Source organism: Mercenaria mercenaria, chromosome 4 (assembly GCF_021730395.1).
Source record: "Mercenaria mercenaria strain notata chromosome 4, MADL_Memer_1, whole genome shotgun sequence".
NCBI lineage: Eukaryota > Metazoa > Mollusca > Bivalvia > Venerida > Veneridae > Mercenaria > Mercenaria mercenaria.
The window spans coordinates 82,005,883-82,022,595 of NC_069364.1; the positions used below are offsets into that span (position 1 = coordinate 82,005,883).

Sequence of the window (16,713 nt, forward strand, 5' to 3'; positions counted from 1 at the left end):
CTGCGTTCATTTATTTATTTATTTATTTGGGTTTTACGGCGCACCAACACAGTATAGGTTATACGGCGCCAAACAGGACTACAAATTTTGGTTTCACATCTCATTTACATCGAAATAAAAACATAGGTATGGAGTCAAAATTTGTATACCTGCTGGAATCACAGAGTTACAGCAAAACCAAGTGTTAAGACCCTATTAGTCGCCTCTTACGATCATGCAAGGGTAAGGCAGTGGTTCTAAGCTGCGTTCAATAAACGCTTGATGCCCCCGGTGGCATCCTTGTCGATACCAAGCAACCCAAGTCCAAAACGAGGTCAAGTTCAAAGTCAAGGTCAAACTGAGGTCAGGTGACGTCTGAATATGAGGAATGGTCACAGGTTACACAGTTCTGCATTAGTATCAAGTCATTCTAGTAAGGGGTATTGATGCTAGACGAAACGGTCCCATTTGGTTAACCTCGTACGGACGGACGGACGAACAGACAGGACAATCACTATATGCCTCCCGCATCAGTCGACGCCGGGGTCATAAAAAGGTCCATAATTCTCATAAAATGTAAGAGTTATGGTTCTTGACCTACATACTAAATCTAAAAATAATAAACAAGTGTACAAAGTTTCAAAGCTACAGTTGTTTTAGTTTTTGAGAAAGGTGGACCAAAACAAAAGTTTTAACCAACGCCGATCGTGTGACAATACCTCGTAGAATTTTTTTTAAAAATCAGACGAGCTGAAAACAATTATCAAAAGGAAACCATCATGTTCATATGCTAAGAGACAGATAATTGTTTTCATTGATGTATATTTAATATTACTTTTTTTCTCTATAAAACTTTCATACATCCTTAAAAATGTGCAGAACTTTGTTTGCGAAGTATAGTAAATACTATAGACGTTCGTGTTTATACCTTTGTTCAAAAATGAAATTACTGCAAGTATCTGCAACACATCTAAAAGATTTAGGGCATATGAAAGTATCTACATATGTAAAAATATTAGAACTGTCAACAAGAAATAAGAATAGCTGTTGTTTAATTCTTACTTAGGTATAAAATACACTGGTTTCTTTCGCCAGCAACATAAACATAAACAAACACGTATATATCATAAACAAATGTACACTCATAAACCCGTATCTACAACAGTGAGGAACTCTGGAGCCAGTTGTTCGAAACATTAACAGTTGATTATGCTAACAGTTGATTAACTTTTAGAATAATGTTTCGTCACTTTAGAAAACTTAGAAAAACAAATGTATGACTTAAGGATTACAAACACTAAAACATCTTTACAGTTAAATTAAAACATCATACAAGTGTTTCCCACCAAGACTAGTATTTTTAATCAAAATATAACAGGCGGTTAGTTTAACAGCCCGTTAAAGTTTCGAACAACTGGGCCCTGGACGAAAACTGTGAAACTGCTGACAGAAGATGGCCATAAAAATTTACAACAAATACTATAAAAGTGCAGATATTTTCTTTATTCTATGCAAAACAGAAGGTTATTTTATTATGTTCTGTTCATATTTTATGGGAGTCATCAAACGTGCTTTTTAATACAGAAGCAAAAATTTGTAGATTTAAACAATGTTTTATTCACACTGCACAGTTTTAACAGTACAGACAAAATAAGGAAACAAATATAGCATGATTACATATTTACAGCCCAGTTTATGATATACATGTACAAGAATCAGGGATCAATTCCGTTGTTACTTAATCAGAAGTGTTGTTATATGTAAAATCATAAAAGTAACTGTACAACATTAATAAATACTGGGATATACATCAAACTGTTAGTTCGTTCTAGATTCTAATATCAAATGCAACAAAATACAACAAAGTATGTGAAATTTATAAAAAATAAATTGGAAAGTCTTCCTGCGCTAAAACGTTATGAAATTCACATAAAAAATTCCGTAATATGATTAAACAAAATACCGATATACCAGATGTAGTAGATGACTTTTGTTACTTTTCTGGGAGAGGGTTTTATAAGGTTGATAGACTTTGTGCCAAATCCCGTTGTACACTATATATTAAACGCAAAAATATATTATTAAACTAAACCCAACACATATCATTATGTACACATATCACAGACTTAATTAACTTTCAATCCTTCAGTCAGAACAAACAAGCGAAACAAGAATATCATAATGCAAAGACTTGATAAGTTTTAATGTAAAACAAAAACGTACTTCTATACGTAACACGTAACAAAATCAAGCAGGTTATTACAGGTTAGTGGTAAATTGTATTTACACTGGCCTGCAAGTTTGAAACAATGTGCGATTGCTGCACTCTAAGAATGAGGCTTTTCCAACTGGATATTGGCTAAATATTTCTTTAAGATGAATTTTACACAAAACATCTGAATTCTGAAGATCAGTATCCTGAAAATGCATACATGCTCGCCCTCAAGCAATGCTAACTAATCACCTCGCCGCCTGCCTTATATAAATACAAGTCAATGTTTTTTACGCGAACTAATTTCTTTTGATAACCTGATAGCAATCTGTCATTGTTTTTTATTACAAACCTTAAATCTTTCAAAACGTACAAAGAAAGGAAACGCACTTATTCAGAACATATAAAACTGTTCGCTCTGTATAGATATAATTCTGTATACTCAATCAGCATCGTTTTGACTAACTTTAACATGCATAGGTCATATGAAACAAGTTAAGTATTTACAGGTGAATAATTCATTAATACAAAACATGTAACTCAATACGTTCCGTTAAAGGCAACTATATTAGTATGCGGTATTGTATTATATGTAATATGGCCACTTTCCGATTTTTTTATGGTTGATGAACACCCTAGCTGTCCCTCCAGTCATTATTTCACCACAGTCAGCATCCTTAACCACTTGGCCAAAGAGACTATGTGTGATACTGTTTCCAATAGACCACAAGAGATGAATATTCCGAAAGTCAGATATCCACTGGTAACGCAAGATAACACACGTGTAAATATTCTTTCTCTCCATAAAAGTTTTCATAATACAACAAAGCTGAAATTCTATTCTATTTATACACATGAAAGTCATATATTACAACGAATCTGTAAACTGTAAACCAAGTAGTGTCTCCGACTCCCACTTAGTTATGACTTCATCATAAATCCCTATTATAAGTCCCATAAAACTAATAAAGTCCTTAACAATGAACCCTTTTATAACTATTCCATTATGTACAAAGAACCCCTTTTATACTAGCATTTAAGTATTGGCAGCAGATCCCCCAAATATGGCATGCTAACCCATAAAGGTAGGCATCAGCTAGATAGCCTAAATACTATAAACTACTATAAATAACCAAACACAATTGTCCTTAATCGCTCAACTGAGTTTCAAAGATCAAAACAGGTAATAAATTTGGTAAATAGCAATACTGAAACAAGATTGATCCGTGTATGCCAAAGTTATGGTCCCGACAAAATCGGACGGACGCACGCACATACACCGACCCGCCAAAAGTGACGACCATATCGAGCTCACCGCAAACTTACTTTGAAAGAGGGCCTGTTTATTCCGAGAATTGGATTTTCGAAATATTGTATATTTATAGCCATATAGGGAAAACTAGCCCGGCCTATCTTTTTTATGAACAAAAATGACTTGAACAAAAGTGATAAAGGGTCACACAAAGAAAAAGTCCTTGAAAATAAATTCGTGCTCAGGTAAACTATAATATTCTCATTAACTAATGTTTTATTTGGCTAAGTGGGCTCCACTGAATATGGGAAATTTTGCTAAAATTTGAATTAGAGGGATCACAATAGCAGAGTTCTTCCTCCAGATAGAATATGTAAAAGAAATAAAAATTTACTTTGATTTATGCAAAAAAAAAAAAAAAAAAAAAAAAATACGTATCGCATTTGATTTATGCATGCATACAAGTCCTATCATAAAAAGCCGTAAATATCCATAAGATTGTTAGCATAGAGCTTTTCTCTGCTCAGCAGGATTACACCCTCTGTAACAGACTGACTGTGATTTGATGTCAGAAATAAACTTCGAAAGCAGTTCCATAAAATATTTTGTGACCCAGTATTACTAACAAACCTTTAGCTACTGTAGTATTTAGAACCCTTTTCAAGGTTTCTCAAATAACCGAATAACATACTGTTTATTACTCAAGAATAAATGTCCTAATGAATGTCAGTGCTTACGTAGTTGTGGGCGAGTAAATATAACATATTCCTGTTTTCATGAATTTAAATAGATCTGTTGAACAATATACTAATAGTCTCTATTAACAGAGGCATAAATTTACGTGTGACACTATCTACATTGTTCTTCCGATCTGAGAAGACACAATATGCATTTGTACTGTAAATAAGACTGTCCCATATATGTTTTCTGTTCGAGAAGAAACAAAGTACAACATATGATGTTTGTATACGCTTGTATTCACTATTAACTGCAAGTCATCAAGATGATTAGCGGAAACCATTTTGTCCAACAGATGTTCCCTGTAGCTCTAAATAACAAGTATTACAGTATCCACTTTTAGACGCATTACCAAAATTGCTACAACCAGTTCTTGATTTATTCTTACAAACACTACTCTTTTTACTACTTATTAACTTGTTGTAAGACTGTTCGAAAGAACCATCGTGAGGCGAACTATTCGCGACCTGATGGGTTGCAGCAGCAGCTCCAGTAACGACTTGACTTGTTCCGTTATGATGAGACGGTACTACTTCCGGTCTATGTCTTCTGTCGTGATGGCCGCTAGTTTCAATCCGATTTCTAGAAGTCTGCCTATTTGCTGTGGATGGTTGTTGGGGCTGTTGTTGCTGAGCTAAAATTTGACGTTGTTGTTCTAATGATGCTGGGGACATCGGCATGTATTGTGATATAGCACGCTCGTAGTGAGCTGAACATCTCTCCAGCTGGCTGGGATCCCCATATCGTGTGCAGTCTTTCTCTATACATAGTTTCGCTTTACTTGGTACTACAATAGGTACAGTGTGACGTGTTTCAGGTTGCTGATGTCCAGAAAGTATTGGTGCTGTGTTTGTAGCAGGGCGAGTTCTGCTCGTCAAAGGTGTTGTATGCCTTTGTGGTTGTACTAAAATTATGTGAAAAATTATACTGTTAAGTTTGCAATTTTGCAACCCCTATGTATTTATCACGAACCTCATTAAAAATTTGTTTCACACTTTACCATAACGACTTTTTTTAAACCATTCTTTTCTTTTTTAAAATCAAAACATTCACTCTATGAAAAATCATTGTCAAACAACTGATAATGTGCCATGAAATTAACCAGAAAAGAATGTACAGAAAAACCAATATTAGAGAGTATTCTGTAGCCTTTTTTATCAAAGAATTACCTTGTGCCTTAAAACACGACGAGCAATAGCCATTAGTTCCTTGCGATCCAAAGAATGTACAGCCTTTGGTTTTACATGGAAGTCCTTGCGCTCCAACTGAAAGCGACGGAGACAATTTACAAAACTGGTAATCAAATAAAACAGTATGACAAACTGCAGGTCACAAATACTTAAATATTCAATATTTTCAGAACGTGCTATAACCTGTTTCAAAGATGAAAATAACCAAAACTATTTTCGGTTCTTTCTTAGTTTTTGATAATTTTGATACACAATATTGGTCCTATAGTTTCTTATAAAGTATTTCTTTTGCGATTTTTTTTGTTGTTGTTGGATTTAACGTCGCACCGACACATTATAGGTCATATGGCGACTTTCCAGCTTTAATGATTTTTAAACACAAGTAAAACAGACAAATAAATACAAGAAAATGCAAATATAGATGCACATAGCTGCATGTATTAGCTAAAATTCTCGCAATGAACATTCAGGCATATCCATCAGATCTAGTGGTTGCAGTCTATCAGACGTTAGCCTGCAACATTTTCGTTTTTGTTGTGTTGAGCGACCTGTGGAGTTACCACTTTTTCTATTTCCAATAAATTTGTGTATCTAACAAAACGCTGACTCAAAATGACTATTACATTGCTGAATTTCCATCAAAACTATTATGCATATTACTTTGGCTAAAATGAAACACCCATGTAGCGTAAGCTCAGTGGAAGTAATCAGATAATAAACATTAAACGCCATACCTGATTTTCTATTTTCCGCTTTCGTTCTGTCAGCCTGAAACCTCTGCAGAACAGCGCTACAGGTGTCGCATAGTTTTTTAGGTGGATAAATTAAAGCATCACAGGTTGGCGAAGCACATTTTACTTTGTCCCTAGAGCTAACAACCACTGGATTTAGCTTTTTCATTTCTTCTTTTGACGGAGCTACAGGACTACACGACGGATATGCTGTAGATTCGTTAAGGTTGCTTCCAGATGGTGGCTGAGTTTCTGCTGTTTCAGCGCTCGGTATTTTTCTAATACATGTATAACAAAGTCCTTGTTCAGTGTCGGTGCGGATACCATCGCATCCAGGTGTTGCACAAATATATTTTCTTGCTTCTCCACTCTGGTATTTCAGTTCTTGTTCAGCTTGAAGACCTACAGTCATTGGAGCAATTAAAGGAGCCTGTGCACCAGTTTCGTCATGCTCAGTAGGTATAGATCGCATTGAGGCACCAGATAACGAAAACACACGAGCTTGGTCTGCCGTTCTTATATTTCCGGTAGGTCCACTGTTTAAAATCTTTTCTTCAGAAGTTGGAACTATATTCATTCCCACAGTCTGTGTGCGAGATCCAGTAAGAGAGTTGCACTGACTTCTATCGCCTTTCAGAAAACATGCAACACACTGTGTTGCCTCAGATAAAGTTATGCCTTCATTACAACCAGGAGTTCTACATTTAACTACTGCGGGTCCACTAGTCGGTGTATTTCCTGCAGGATTTCCACCTCCAAACAAGGTTAATTGGTAGCATGCCTCACAGTAACCACTGTTTCCCTTTAAAGCCAAGCTAGTACACTGAAGTGTAGTACACTTTTTATTCAGTACACCAGATCCAATCTGGACATCCATCGGTTCCGTTTGCCTCTGTGCCTCTGTATTCTGTGCCATCTGCAAATTTACAGGCACCCTATTACCTTGCTGAGGAAGTCTGGTCCCTGCTATGACTGCAGTTTCATCACTTGACTGCATTCTCATGTGTACATCTTGACTACTGCCTGGTGCCGGTACTGGGCTTGGGTTTGATCCTGATACAATAGGAATGGAAGGCGGAGGTGCTGTTGGTGCGGCATGAGTGGGACTACTAAAATTTGGAAAGCATCCATGACAGTAGGGATATGTAGCCTTGGAACACCTGTAAGAACAGTTCGGGTTATGACAGGTTTCGGGCATCATAGAAAAGTCTTGTTGCGTAGGTTGTCTTTGTGGTTCTACTTGTTGTGGCTGATGTGCAACCGTTCCAGTCCTCACAAACTTTGGGTAACATTCATGGCAATATGGGTATGTCTCTGTTGAACACTTAAACCCACAACCTGCATGACAATCTTCACCCATCATTGACAAGTCATGAAAATTTTCTCCCCTAGAGCCCTGTCTTGCTGGTACTATGCCCCCGGCAGGGATCTGCCCAAATGGAACTGCCTGTTCTGGCAAAATCGGTCGCCGTGTAGCAATCTTCCTTGCAGCCTCTTCCTGTCTAGCATACTGTATGGTAAAATCATTAAAACATTTAGAGCATAGATTCTGTGTCTCTGGGTTTGCAAAAAGTTCACAGCCTATTGTAGCACAACGTTTTCGTCGGTCATTTAAGCGCTCTGGAGGAACATCAGCACGCTGTCTATGGTGTGCAGGTGATCTTGGTTCTATGTTTTCCACCTGAAAATTAAATGGGGATACGGTTGTCTCAGGATCTGGGTCCATTAAACGCCTAAATTTTCTCTCACAGTCTTTCCTGCAAGCATCTACTATATTTACAGTCTCTGGCAGAGGAACCAAAGTCACTTTTGCAGCTGGGATACTTGTTGTTCCATAAAATACTTCTGTTGTATTAACATAATCCCGCAAAATGTTACTATAATTTGCTTCTTCATTAGGCATTAAGTATCGAGCTGGTAATGAGTCCATCTCCTTTGTAACTAATGGGATGGCTCTAACACTGGCATCACTATTATTCGGTGAAATATCTTCTTCAAAAAGTAAAGGAGCAAAATGATTCATGTTGTAGCCAATCACTAAAGGATTTTTATCACACTGCTCTGGCGGCCACTCTAAAGGGAGATAAATCCCATTTATCTGACTGTCCTGAATTGTCTCCCCATAAACTGTTCTTGCCATTGTATCTGCAAGCACTATGACAGGTCTTCGCAGCATGTTAGCAGATACATATAAATGAATAGACTCTAATGCTGTGTATGGTAGTCCATGACTCTGTGACCTTCCAAAATCATCTGTTGCTTTGATAACTGATTCCCATTCTTCGCTGCATTCCTAACATGAAAATAACCATACAGAATATTATGAAAAGTGTATACAGGTTCCAATATAGGTAAATATCTCATACAATTTTGTATACCCTTATGTCAGCTATATTATGGACACATGAAGGATGTTACGTATATATTATTTTTTGCAAAATTTAAGAGAGTTTAACTGAAAAATCATTTCAAACTAATCTATTATGTACATGATGTATTTATCCTTTTTTGTATCTGAAAAGCAGGAAGTTAGTATAATGAAACTCATTTTGGTTGTGATTAATAAATCAAACACCTTGGTGAGTGCATTCAATCATACCAAGTATTTATCATCGAATAAAATTAGACCAGTCCTGTGTATTACCTCAGAACATATCTGTTATGAAAGTAAACTCATTTTGCTTCTCATCAAATAATAACCTTTCACATGAAGAAAGCTCAGGAAGAATTTTTAAGCTATAATTTGGCATAAACGTAAATATACTCTAAAATGCAATAAAATGTCATAAGATTTTAATTTCATTAAACAGTCCTGTACCTGGCTTCCTTTCCTTTGCAAATATTGACATTATAAATAAAAGAACCAAACGCATCCTTGACAAGTAATACTAACTATTTCAATATACAGACCGGATGTAGCAATAATGCTACAATACATTTTTCCTCATGTACATAGATGTTCGTGGTATGCCTTCCCTATCTGATATCTAATAAAACTTCCTTAAGTACACAGTTTAACTTTTAATATATCTTTTACCAACAATTCTACAGCCAGTGATAATTTTCCTTTCAACAATTAAAGATTCTTGTTTAGAATTTCATTACTGCCTGTACTAAAATAAACATATAGTAAATATCTATGGACAGTGTAAAAAAAAAACATTTTATATAACAATGTTATTTAAACTAAAGCTTGCATTTTTAGCAAAGAATTATGTTGCTGTTGCAAATTTTCAAACATCAGTGGGAATTAAGCTATTTTTGCTGCTGTGACTGTATTTTAGTAAATTAATATCAATGGGTTCAGAGCTGACTTTACTCTACTAACTGTATCAAGGTAAACATCAATGGGTACAGAGCTTACTTTACTCTACTAACTGTATCAAGGTAAACATCAATGGGTTCAGAGCTTACTTTACTCTTTTAACTGTATCTAAGTAAACATCAATGGGTTCAGAGCTTACTTTACTCTACTAACTGTATCAAGGTAAACATCAATGGGTTCAGAGCTTACTTTACTCTTTTAACTGTATCTAAGTAAACATCAATGGGTACAGAGCTTACTTTACTCTACTAACTGTATCAAGGTAAACATCAATGGGTTCAGAGCTTACTTTACTCTTTTAACTGTATCTAAGTAAACATCAACAGGAACAGAGCTGACTTTACTCTTGTAACCGTATTTAGTAAACATTAATGGAAACAGAGCAGAATTTACTCTTGCAGCTGTTTCTAAGTAAACATCAACAGTAACAGAGCAGACTTTACTCTTGTAACTGTATTTAGTAAACATTAATGGAAACAGAGCAGAATTTACTCTTGTAGCTGTTTCTAAGTAAACATCAACAGTAACAGAGCAGACTTTACTCTTGTAACTGTATCTAAGTAAACATCAATGGAACCAGAGCTAACTTTACTCTTTTAACTGTATCTCAGTAAACATCAACAGGAACAGAGCTGACTTTACTCTTGTAACCGTATTTAGTAAACATTAATGGAAACAGAGCAGAATTTACTCTTGTAGCTGTTTCTAAGTGAACATCAACAGTAATAGAGCAGACTTTACTCTTGTAACTGTATCTAAGTAAACATCAACGAGCACAGAGCAGACTTTACTCTTGCAACTGTATCTAAGTAAACATCAACAGTAATAGAGCAGACTTTACTCTTGTAACTGTATCTAAGTAAACATAAACGGGAACAGAGCTGACTGTACTCTAACGGAATCTAAGTAAACATCAATAGTAACAGAGCTGACTTTACTCTTGTAACTGTTTCTAAGTAAACATCAATGGGTACAGAGCTTACTTTACTCTTGTAACTGTATCTAAGTAAACATCAACGGGAACAGAGCAGACTTTACTCTTGTAACTGTATCTAAGTAAACATCAAAGGAACCAGAGCTAACTTTACTGTTTTAACTGTATCTTAGTTAACATTAACAGTAACAGAGCTGACTTTACTCTTGTAACCGTACTTTAAGTAAACATTAATGGAAACAGAGCTGACTTTACTCTTGTAACTGTATTTAAGTAAACATTAACAGTAACAGAGCTGACTTTAGTCTTGTAACTGTATCTAAGTAAACATCAACAGTAATAGAGCAGACTTTTCTCTTGTAACTGTATCTAAGTAAACATCAACAGTAATAGAGCAGACTTTACTCTTGTAACTGTATCTAAGTAAACATTAACAGTAACAGAGCTGACTTTACTCTTGTAACTGTATCTAAGTAAACATCAATGGAACCTGAGCTAACTTTACTCTTTTAACTGTATCTAAGTTAACACCAACAGTAATAGAGCAGACTTTACTCTTGTAACTGTATCTAAGTAAACACCAACGGGAACAGAACTGACTTTACTCTTGTAACGGAATCTAAGTAAACATGAATGGAAATACAGCTGACTGTACTCTTTTACTGTATCAAAATAAACATCAATGGGAATAGAGTTGACTTTACTCTTGTCACAGTATCTAAGTAACCATTTATGAGAACACAGCTGACTTTACTTTTATAAATGTGTAAACATTAATCGGAACAGAGCTCACTTTGCACCTGTAAGTGTACCCTAGTAAATATTAATGGAAACACGTGCTAATATAACACTTGTAACTGTAGGATAGTAAATATTAATCAACACAGTGCTGATTTTACTTTTGTAACTGTATCTTAGTAAATTGAAAAAGCTGACTCTTGTTCTTGTAACTATCTTAGTAAACATCAATGAAAACAAAGCTGGTTTTGCACACGTAAGTTTCTTTGCAAAAATCAATGAGAAAAAAAGCTTATATTAGCTCTTCAGAAATAAATATTAATTGGAACACACCTAATGAATTGTAATGTAACTACTCCTAAGTACACATTAATGGATTAAATCTGGCATCATTTAACTCAACTTACCACTGTGTTAAGTCTAACATCAAATCTATGTAACTGGGATGAATTTCTCTGATGAAACATCCATCTTTTCTTGAAAGCTCCTTTTGGGTCTGTTACAAGGTTTACATATAACAATCTTCTCAGAAATAGTTCTGTATCTTCGATACCCCACATCCCTTGAGATACTGCATGAAGTAAGCAGTTTCCATCAGCTGTAACAGAAATCCTGTCAATTTATTACCATGATTGGACAAAGTTCCTTTTGTTATTATTATTAACCACACTCCACAGCTGTCATGTTTACCACAATTTAGCAAAGTTATCATGTTTTGCTGTTATTTAGCAACGTTGTCATGTTTTACCATGATTTAGTTACAGTGTAATATTTTCGCCTGATTTTGCATTGTTACACATGTATGATTTACCATTATTTAGGAATGGTGCAATCTTTTACCACAATTAGTAACATTGTCATGTTTCAACCATGACTTTGCACTTTGCAAAGTTAGCACATTTTACTAAGATTTAGCAAAGCTGCCATGTTTTACTATCATGGCATGATTTAGCAACAATGCCATTTTTTTACCATAATTTCGCAACATTGCCATGTTTCAACTATGATTTAGCAAAGCTGCCATGTTTTAAAAAGATTTAGCAAAACTGTCATGTTACACCATGATTTAACAAAAATTAAAATTTCTTCCAGCTGGTCCAGAGGAGAATCCATTTTTTACTATTCTTTATGTACAGCAAGTTAAGTTTAATTATCGTAACCACCAGCTGCCCATATGATTTTCTCCATCTAAAGAATATTAGTCCTTTTATGTTTCACAGGAAAAGACTCAATTCACTCCAATTTAAGAAGTTCTCCATGAAATAAACACCCTACAAAGGACCTATATTAAAAATCATATTTAACAGACTATGTAATTGGTAATTTTAGATGGAGATTGGGATAGAACTCTAAATCCCTGGGGTTTCATTGTCTGGCCCCTCATACCACTGGACCACTGTATCAGCTCTCTGTGTTCTCCTGAATCCAGTAGTCCTTTTAAACAGATATAGAACAAGTTCATTAATCCGCAAAAGAGAGAATTTTGCTGTCTTAACAACTGGTTCTCTAACTTGAAAATTATAAAAACAGATCAAGCCAAATCTGACATTGTTGTTCTTAAACATTACATCCTTTCATTTACAGCTTTAATACAATATCTACATAATAAAACAGATGAGAAATTCTAAAATTCTTTTGAAAAACCTCTTTAAATTCATGACAACAAAATCAATGAAGACGCTTTCGTCTTACTTCACTTATAAAGCACCTACTAGCAATATCTTTAGCCTTATATACCTGTTGTCCTTAGTGGCAGAACTGGTTTTGTTGTTCTGCACCAGTTGATTATCTCTACCCTTTCAAGGTCATCTTGCATGTCAAGGTCAACATACTTGTCCTTGAATAGATGACCAAACTCTTCTGGGAATTTCACCAAGGGGAGAAAGGGTATCAAAAATTTGTTGTATGTCCTGTAGTATATGTAAGGGGGAAAAAAGGAATCATAGTTAAACATGCATTAATACATGATAAGTAACATTAATATATACCGGTAACCATATTTATAAAATTTGCACACAATTAAAAATTGGAGATCTTGATATATCTATTTTATATAAATATGCAAAGCAGTATGTACAATGTATTATACAAGAAAAGCTGATATGAATTTTATCATGGAATTAGAGCACAGGTCAATTATCAAAAATTTTCCAAAATGGTTTTACTACTTCAAAAAATGTTTCTATACTATTTCTTTTATAACAGATGCATTCTATAAATTTAAACTGTCAACTACTGCAAAGTTTAATGCAAAACAGTAACTGTTATACTAAATATACAACAAATACATTATGTTGTTTCAGGCAGCATGATATATCTTATAAACTTCGTTCAGACCTCAAAATTGTGTAAGTATGTATGTATCACTTTCAAATGTTTAAAACAAATTCTATACAAAATCAAATAAGATTGAAAAAATGACAACTCAAAGCAACTTTAAATGCATATATCTAAACAACAGTTTACTGCTTCATACCGTATGATTATAATTTCCCCGTCTGTTTCTTTAACATCCCGCCGGATAGCCTGTCTCAACTGTGAAACCTTCTCTGGACATGCCTCTTGGAATTTCTCACAAAAACTGGTTTCATCATTACGATCCATGTTTTTTCTCAAGATCTGAAATATATGCAAGAAGAAAAACATTCTAAATACTTGTTTATTCGATATCCAATTTATGCCAATTTCAACATTTGATTATTCAACAGCTGTCAGTTAACCTTAGCAATGCAAACTTTCTTGATTCGGTACTAGTGCTATAAACTTATTCTGTGTAAGTAATTGGCAACATCTTCACAGGAAGTGGTAGAGAACATATAGACCTACTGAAATTACTGAGTTTGTAGGCAATCACAGTGAGACAGGTCACACAGATGCTCAAAAACAAAGTGATTACGATTTACAGAATGTTCAGTCCTTAAGAGATTTTGTTTTAAAAACTTCTGTAGTCAATTTTGTCAGTCATATAAAGTATACTACACTAAAAACCTAGATTTTAACCCGGAAGATTATGCTTATACAGTCAGACTTCATTCACTTGAACTCTGATAACTGGAATGTTAACCTTTGCTCGGACTCATCACCAAGTCAAGCGAAAATCCCTATATAATTTGTAATTTTCAATGGCTTCAATTAATGACAACTCATATTTTGTCATTCCCGTTGAGTTCGAGCAAACAAAGTTCCACTATATGAGGTATTTTTGAGGTAATGATTTTAATCAGACTACATAATGATTCAGTATATTCATTAGGTAAGAATATAGAGGACAGAGCAGCCCATTCAAAATATAATATACATGTAGAAAACATGTGTTGCACATGACTCTCTATTTTTGTTCTGTATTAAAGTGTCTGATTTTACCTGAAGTTCAAGTATTATGAACAAATTAAGATTTTGTCAAAGCTGAAATGAATTTATCTCAATTTGTTTGGCGTATATATACTCACACAAACACCAAATTCTTATCAAAAGTAAGTATATATAAATAGCATGAAATTAATAATTTCAAGATCACATGATAATAGATAATAATGATAAAAAATACACTTTCCCATGATAGAGTATCATAACTGACTAAAATAAACTGTATTATCACTAGCCTGGACACTTATTCATTTTCACTGAGCAACTGGTAATGCTGTGTATTCACTGGAAGTATAATGTTTTTTCTAAAAAACTGATTTTTCTAATCTTATTGCCAAACCAACCTGAGGGGTTTTTTAGCATTAAAATATTTTTTTGTAAAGCTACTTTGCATTGGGAATATTTGTACAATTTTGTAATGTTTGTATATTGATATACGTGTTCTTAAAAGTTTGATTATCACCCTTCCTTCTATACTGGATGCACTCCAAACACATATCAAAATCATTTAATGTTAAAGCTACAAACAGCTTTAGCCTCAGATTGTTCAGTTATCCCAATAACATGAATAAGTTATAACTAGTAAGTAATAACTATCAAATGGAAATTTTATTATACAAAGGAAATACTCATGCAATAATTAAAGTACAAAGCATTTTACAAGTTCTCCTCCATAAAGGGAGGTAATTATAAACTGTCACAAAATATAATAAAGACTATATTTCTGATAGGAATCTGGCTCTAGATATGAAATGGGTTTTTTTTCGTTCTTAAATCTCTGATATGATAACGGAAAACTGACTGACCTTCTTTATTGGTATTGTCATACTATTTCAAAAAAAATTAAGGAAATGCCTTAATTGTTACAGAAAAGATGAATCAAACAGTAGGGACTGTATCACGTCCAATTTGTTTCATGTGCCTTAACAGTTTTAATTCCCTCTTACAATAGGTAAAATGAAAGACTGGTCAGTCTCTAGGTCTGAAATCAAAACATTTGGAACACAAGGCAATATGCTACTTTAACGCATTGATGACCAATTTTTTCTTAAATGGAACATTTTAATGAAAAACATCATTTTTAACCCAATTTAGACGTTTTACCACTCATTTTTCCTGATTGCCCATTCTAGAATCAGTGGATAAAAATCACTGAGTAAATATACATATTTTGTTTAAATCAATAACAAATTAATAGCCAAAAATTATTTACCTGCAATGTGACTAAAATTTATAATTAAATTACTACAGTTTTACACCAAATATACATATACAAAATGTTATGTGAGCATTAAGTATTACTTGCCTTAAAACTAAATACTACTTAAAACTACTTTCACTACAAATTCTATCCAAATGTTAATATCAAAACTGATACAGTATATCAAAATTTTAACATTAATGATTAAACATTATAAAAAATGTTCTAAAGGCCTTTTTTCTCATATTATATCATAAAGAGCAGGTTCTTTCAGAAAATATTTTACTGTTATTTCATACTTAATTTTTTGCAAACTTTTTTCTAAGAATATATGATTCAGTTTTACTTTTAGACCATTATATAATAACTCAATCTTGATTGCTTATTTACTCTAATGTAATGGGGGAATCCTATGATATCAGCACATATTGATTTGTTGGAATTCACTTCCTCTTTCAAAAACATTTGCTAACCTATTCCACCTATTTTATTTTTCAAAAAGAAAAGAAACTGACTTATCTGTGATAATACGACAATAAATATTGGAATCTGTGTTAAAATAATGAATTATGTTACTTACTAATTCTCCATAAACCCTTTAAAATTTTGCATTACGAATCGAAAGTGTGATTTCCCATTGGCTGTCAAAATACTGGAAAATTATATGGGAATTCCCCAGGACATGACAAATTGGTTCTATATTACGCTAGTTCGATGGATATTTTTAAGAAGATTTGCTTGTAACCAGTCTACACTTGGAAAAGGGAGGCAACTTCGTAACGGGTCCGGAGTTATCGTCGGATATATTTTCTACCTATATTTTCCGGGTGTCTGCAAGTCATATTCAGTGTGTTTAAGAACGGTATTACATTTTAAAATTATTTGTTGTATGGAGGTGTTTATAATCCTTTATTTTATAACAGATTATAAAAGATTAGACGTGTGCCAGTTGAATCATTAACTGAAAGTTCTAAAGTTTCGGATGAGGCATAATTCGGACATTCCCTTGTCAAGTTACAGATAGATCACGATTAATCTATTATCGAA

At 34.0% G+C, this 16,713-nt stretch overlaps 2 protein-coding genes across 4 annotated transcripts in view; one reads left to right on the forward strand and one right to left on the reverse strand.

The window, feature by feature from the left end:
* Positions 1 to 16,713, reverse strand: part of LOC123553032 (tumor necrosis factor alpha-induced protein 3-like) — a 58,550-nt gene continuing 41,837 nt past the window's right edge. Inside the window, exons 1-7 of one of the 3 annotated variants that reach the window (XM_053541803.1) lie at positions 16,247 to 16,382; positions 13,576 to 13,718; positions 12,837 to 13,009; positions 11,507 to 11,697; positions 6,106 to 8,395; positions 5,351 to 5,446; positions 1 to 5,085 (exon numbers count right to left, since the gene is read on the reverse strand). In XM_053541803.1, coding sequence (XP_053397778.1) covers positions 4,451 to 5,085; positions 5,351 to 5,446; positions 6,106 to 8,395; positions 11,507 to 11,697; positions 12,837 to 13,009; positions 13,576 to 13,703 — 3,513 coding nt within the window. In that variant the 5' untranslated portion in view covers positions 13,704 to 13,718; positions 16,247 to 16,382 and the 3' untranslated portion in view covers positions 1 to 4,450. Of the gene's footprint in view, positions 5,086 to 5,350; positions 5,447 to 6,105; positions 8,396 to 11,506; positions 11,698 to 12,836; positions 13,010 to 13,575; positions 13,719 to 16,246; positions 16,383 to 16,713 lie in introns of those variants that run through there. The other 2 variants (XM_053541804.1, XM_053541805.1) reach the window with 2 other exon arrangements.
* The window catches only part of LOC123552294 (fatty-acid amide hydrolase 2-like), a 30,609-nt gene continuing 30,211 nt past the window's right edge, over positions 16,316 to 16,713 (forward strand). Inside the window, exon 1 of the mRNA XM_045341842.2 lies at positions 16,316 to 16,528. Coding sequence (XP_045197777.1) covers positions 16,331 to 16,528 — 198 coding nt within the window. The 5' untranslated portion in view covers positions 16,316 to 16,330. The remainder of the gene's footprint in view (positions 16,529 to 16,713) is intronic.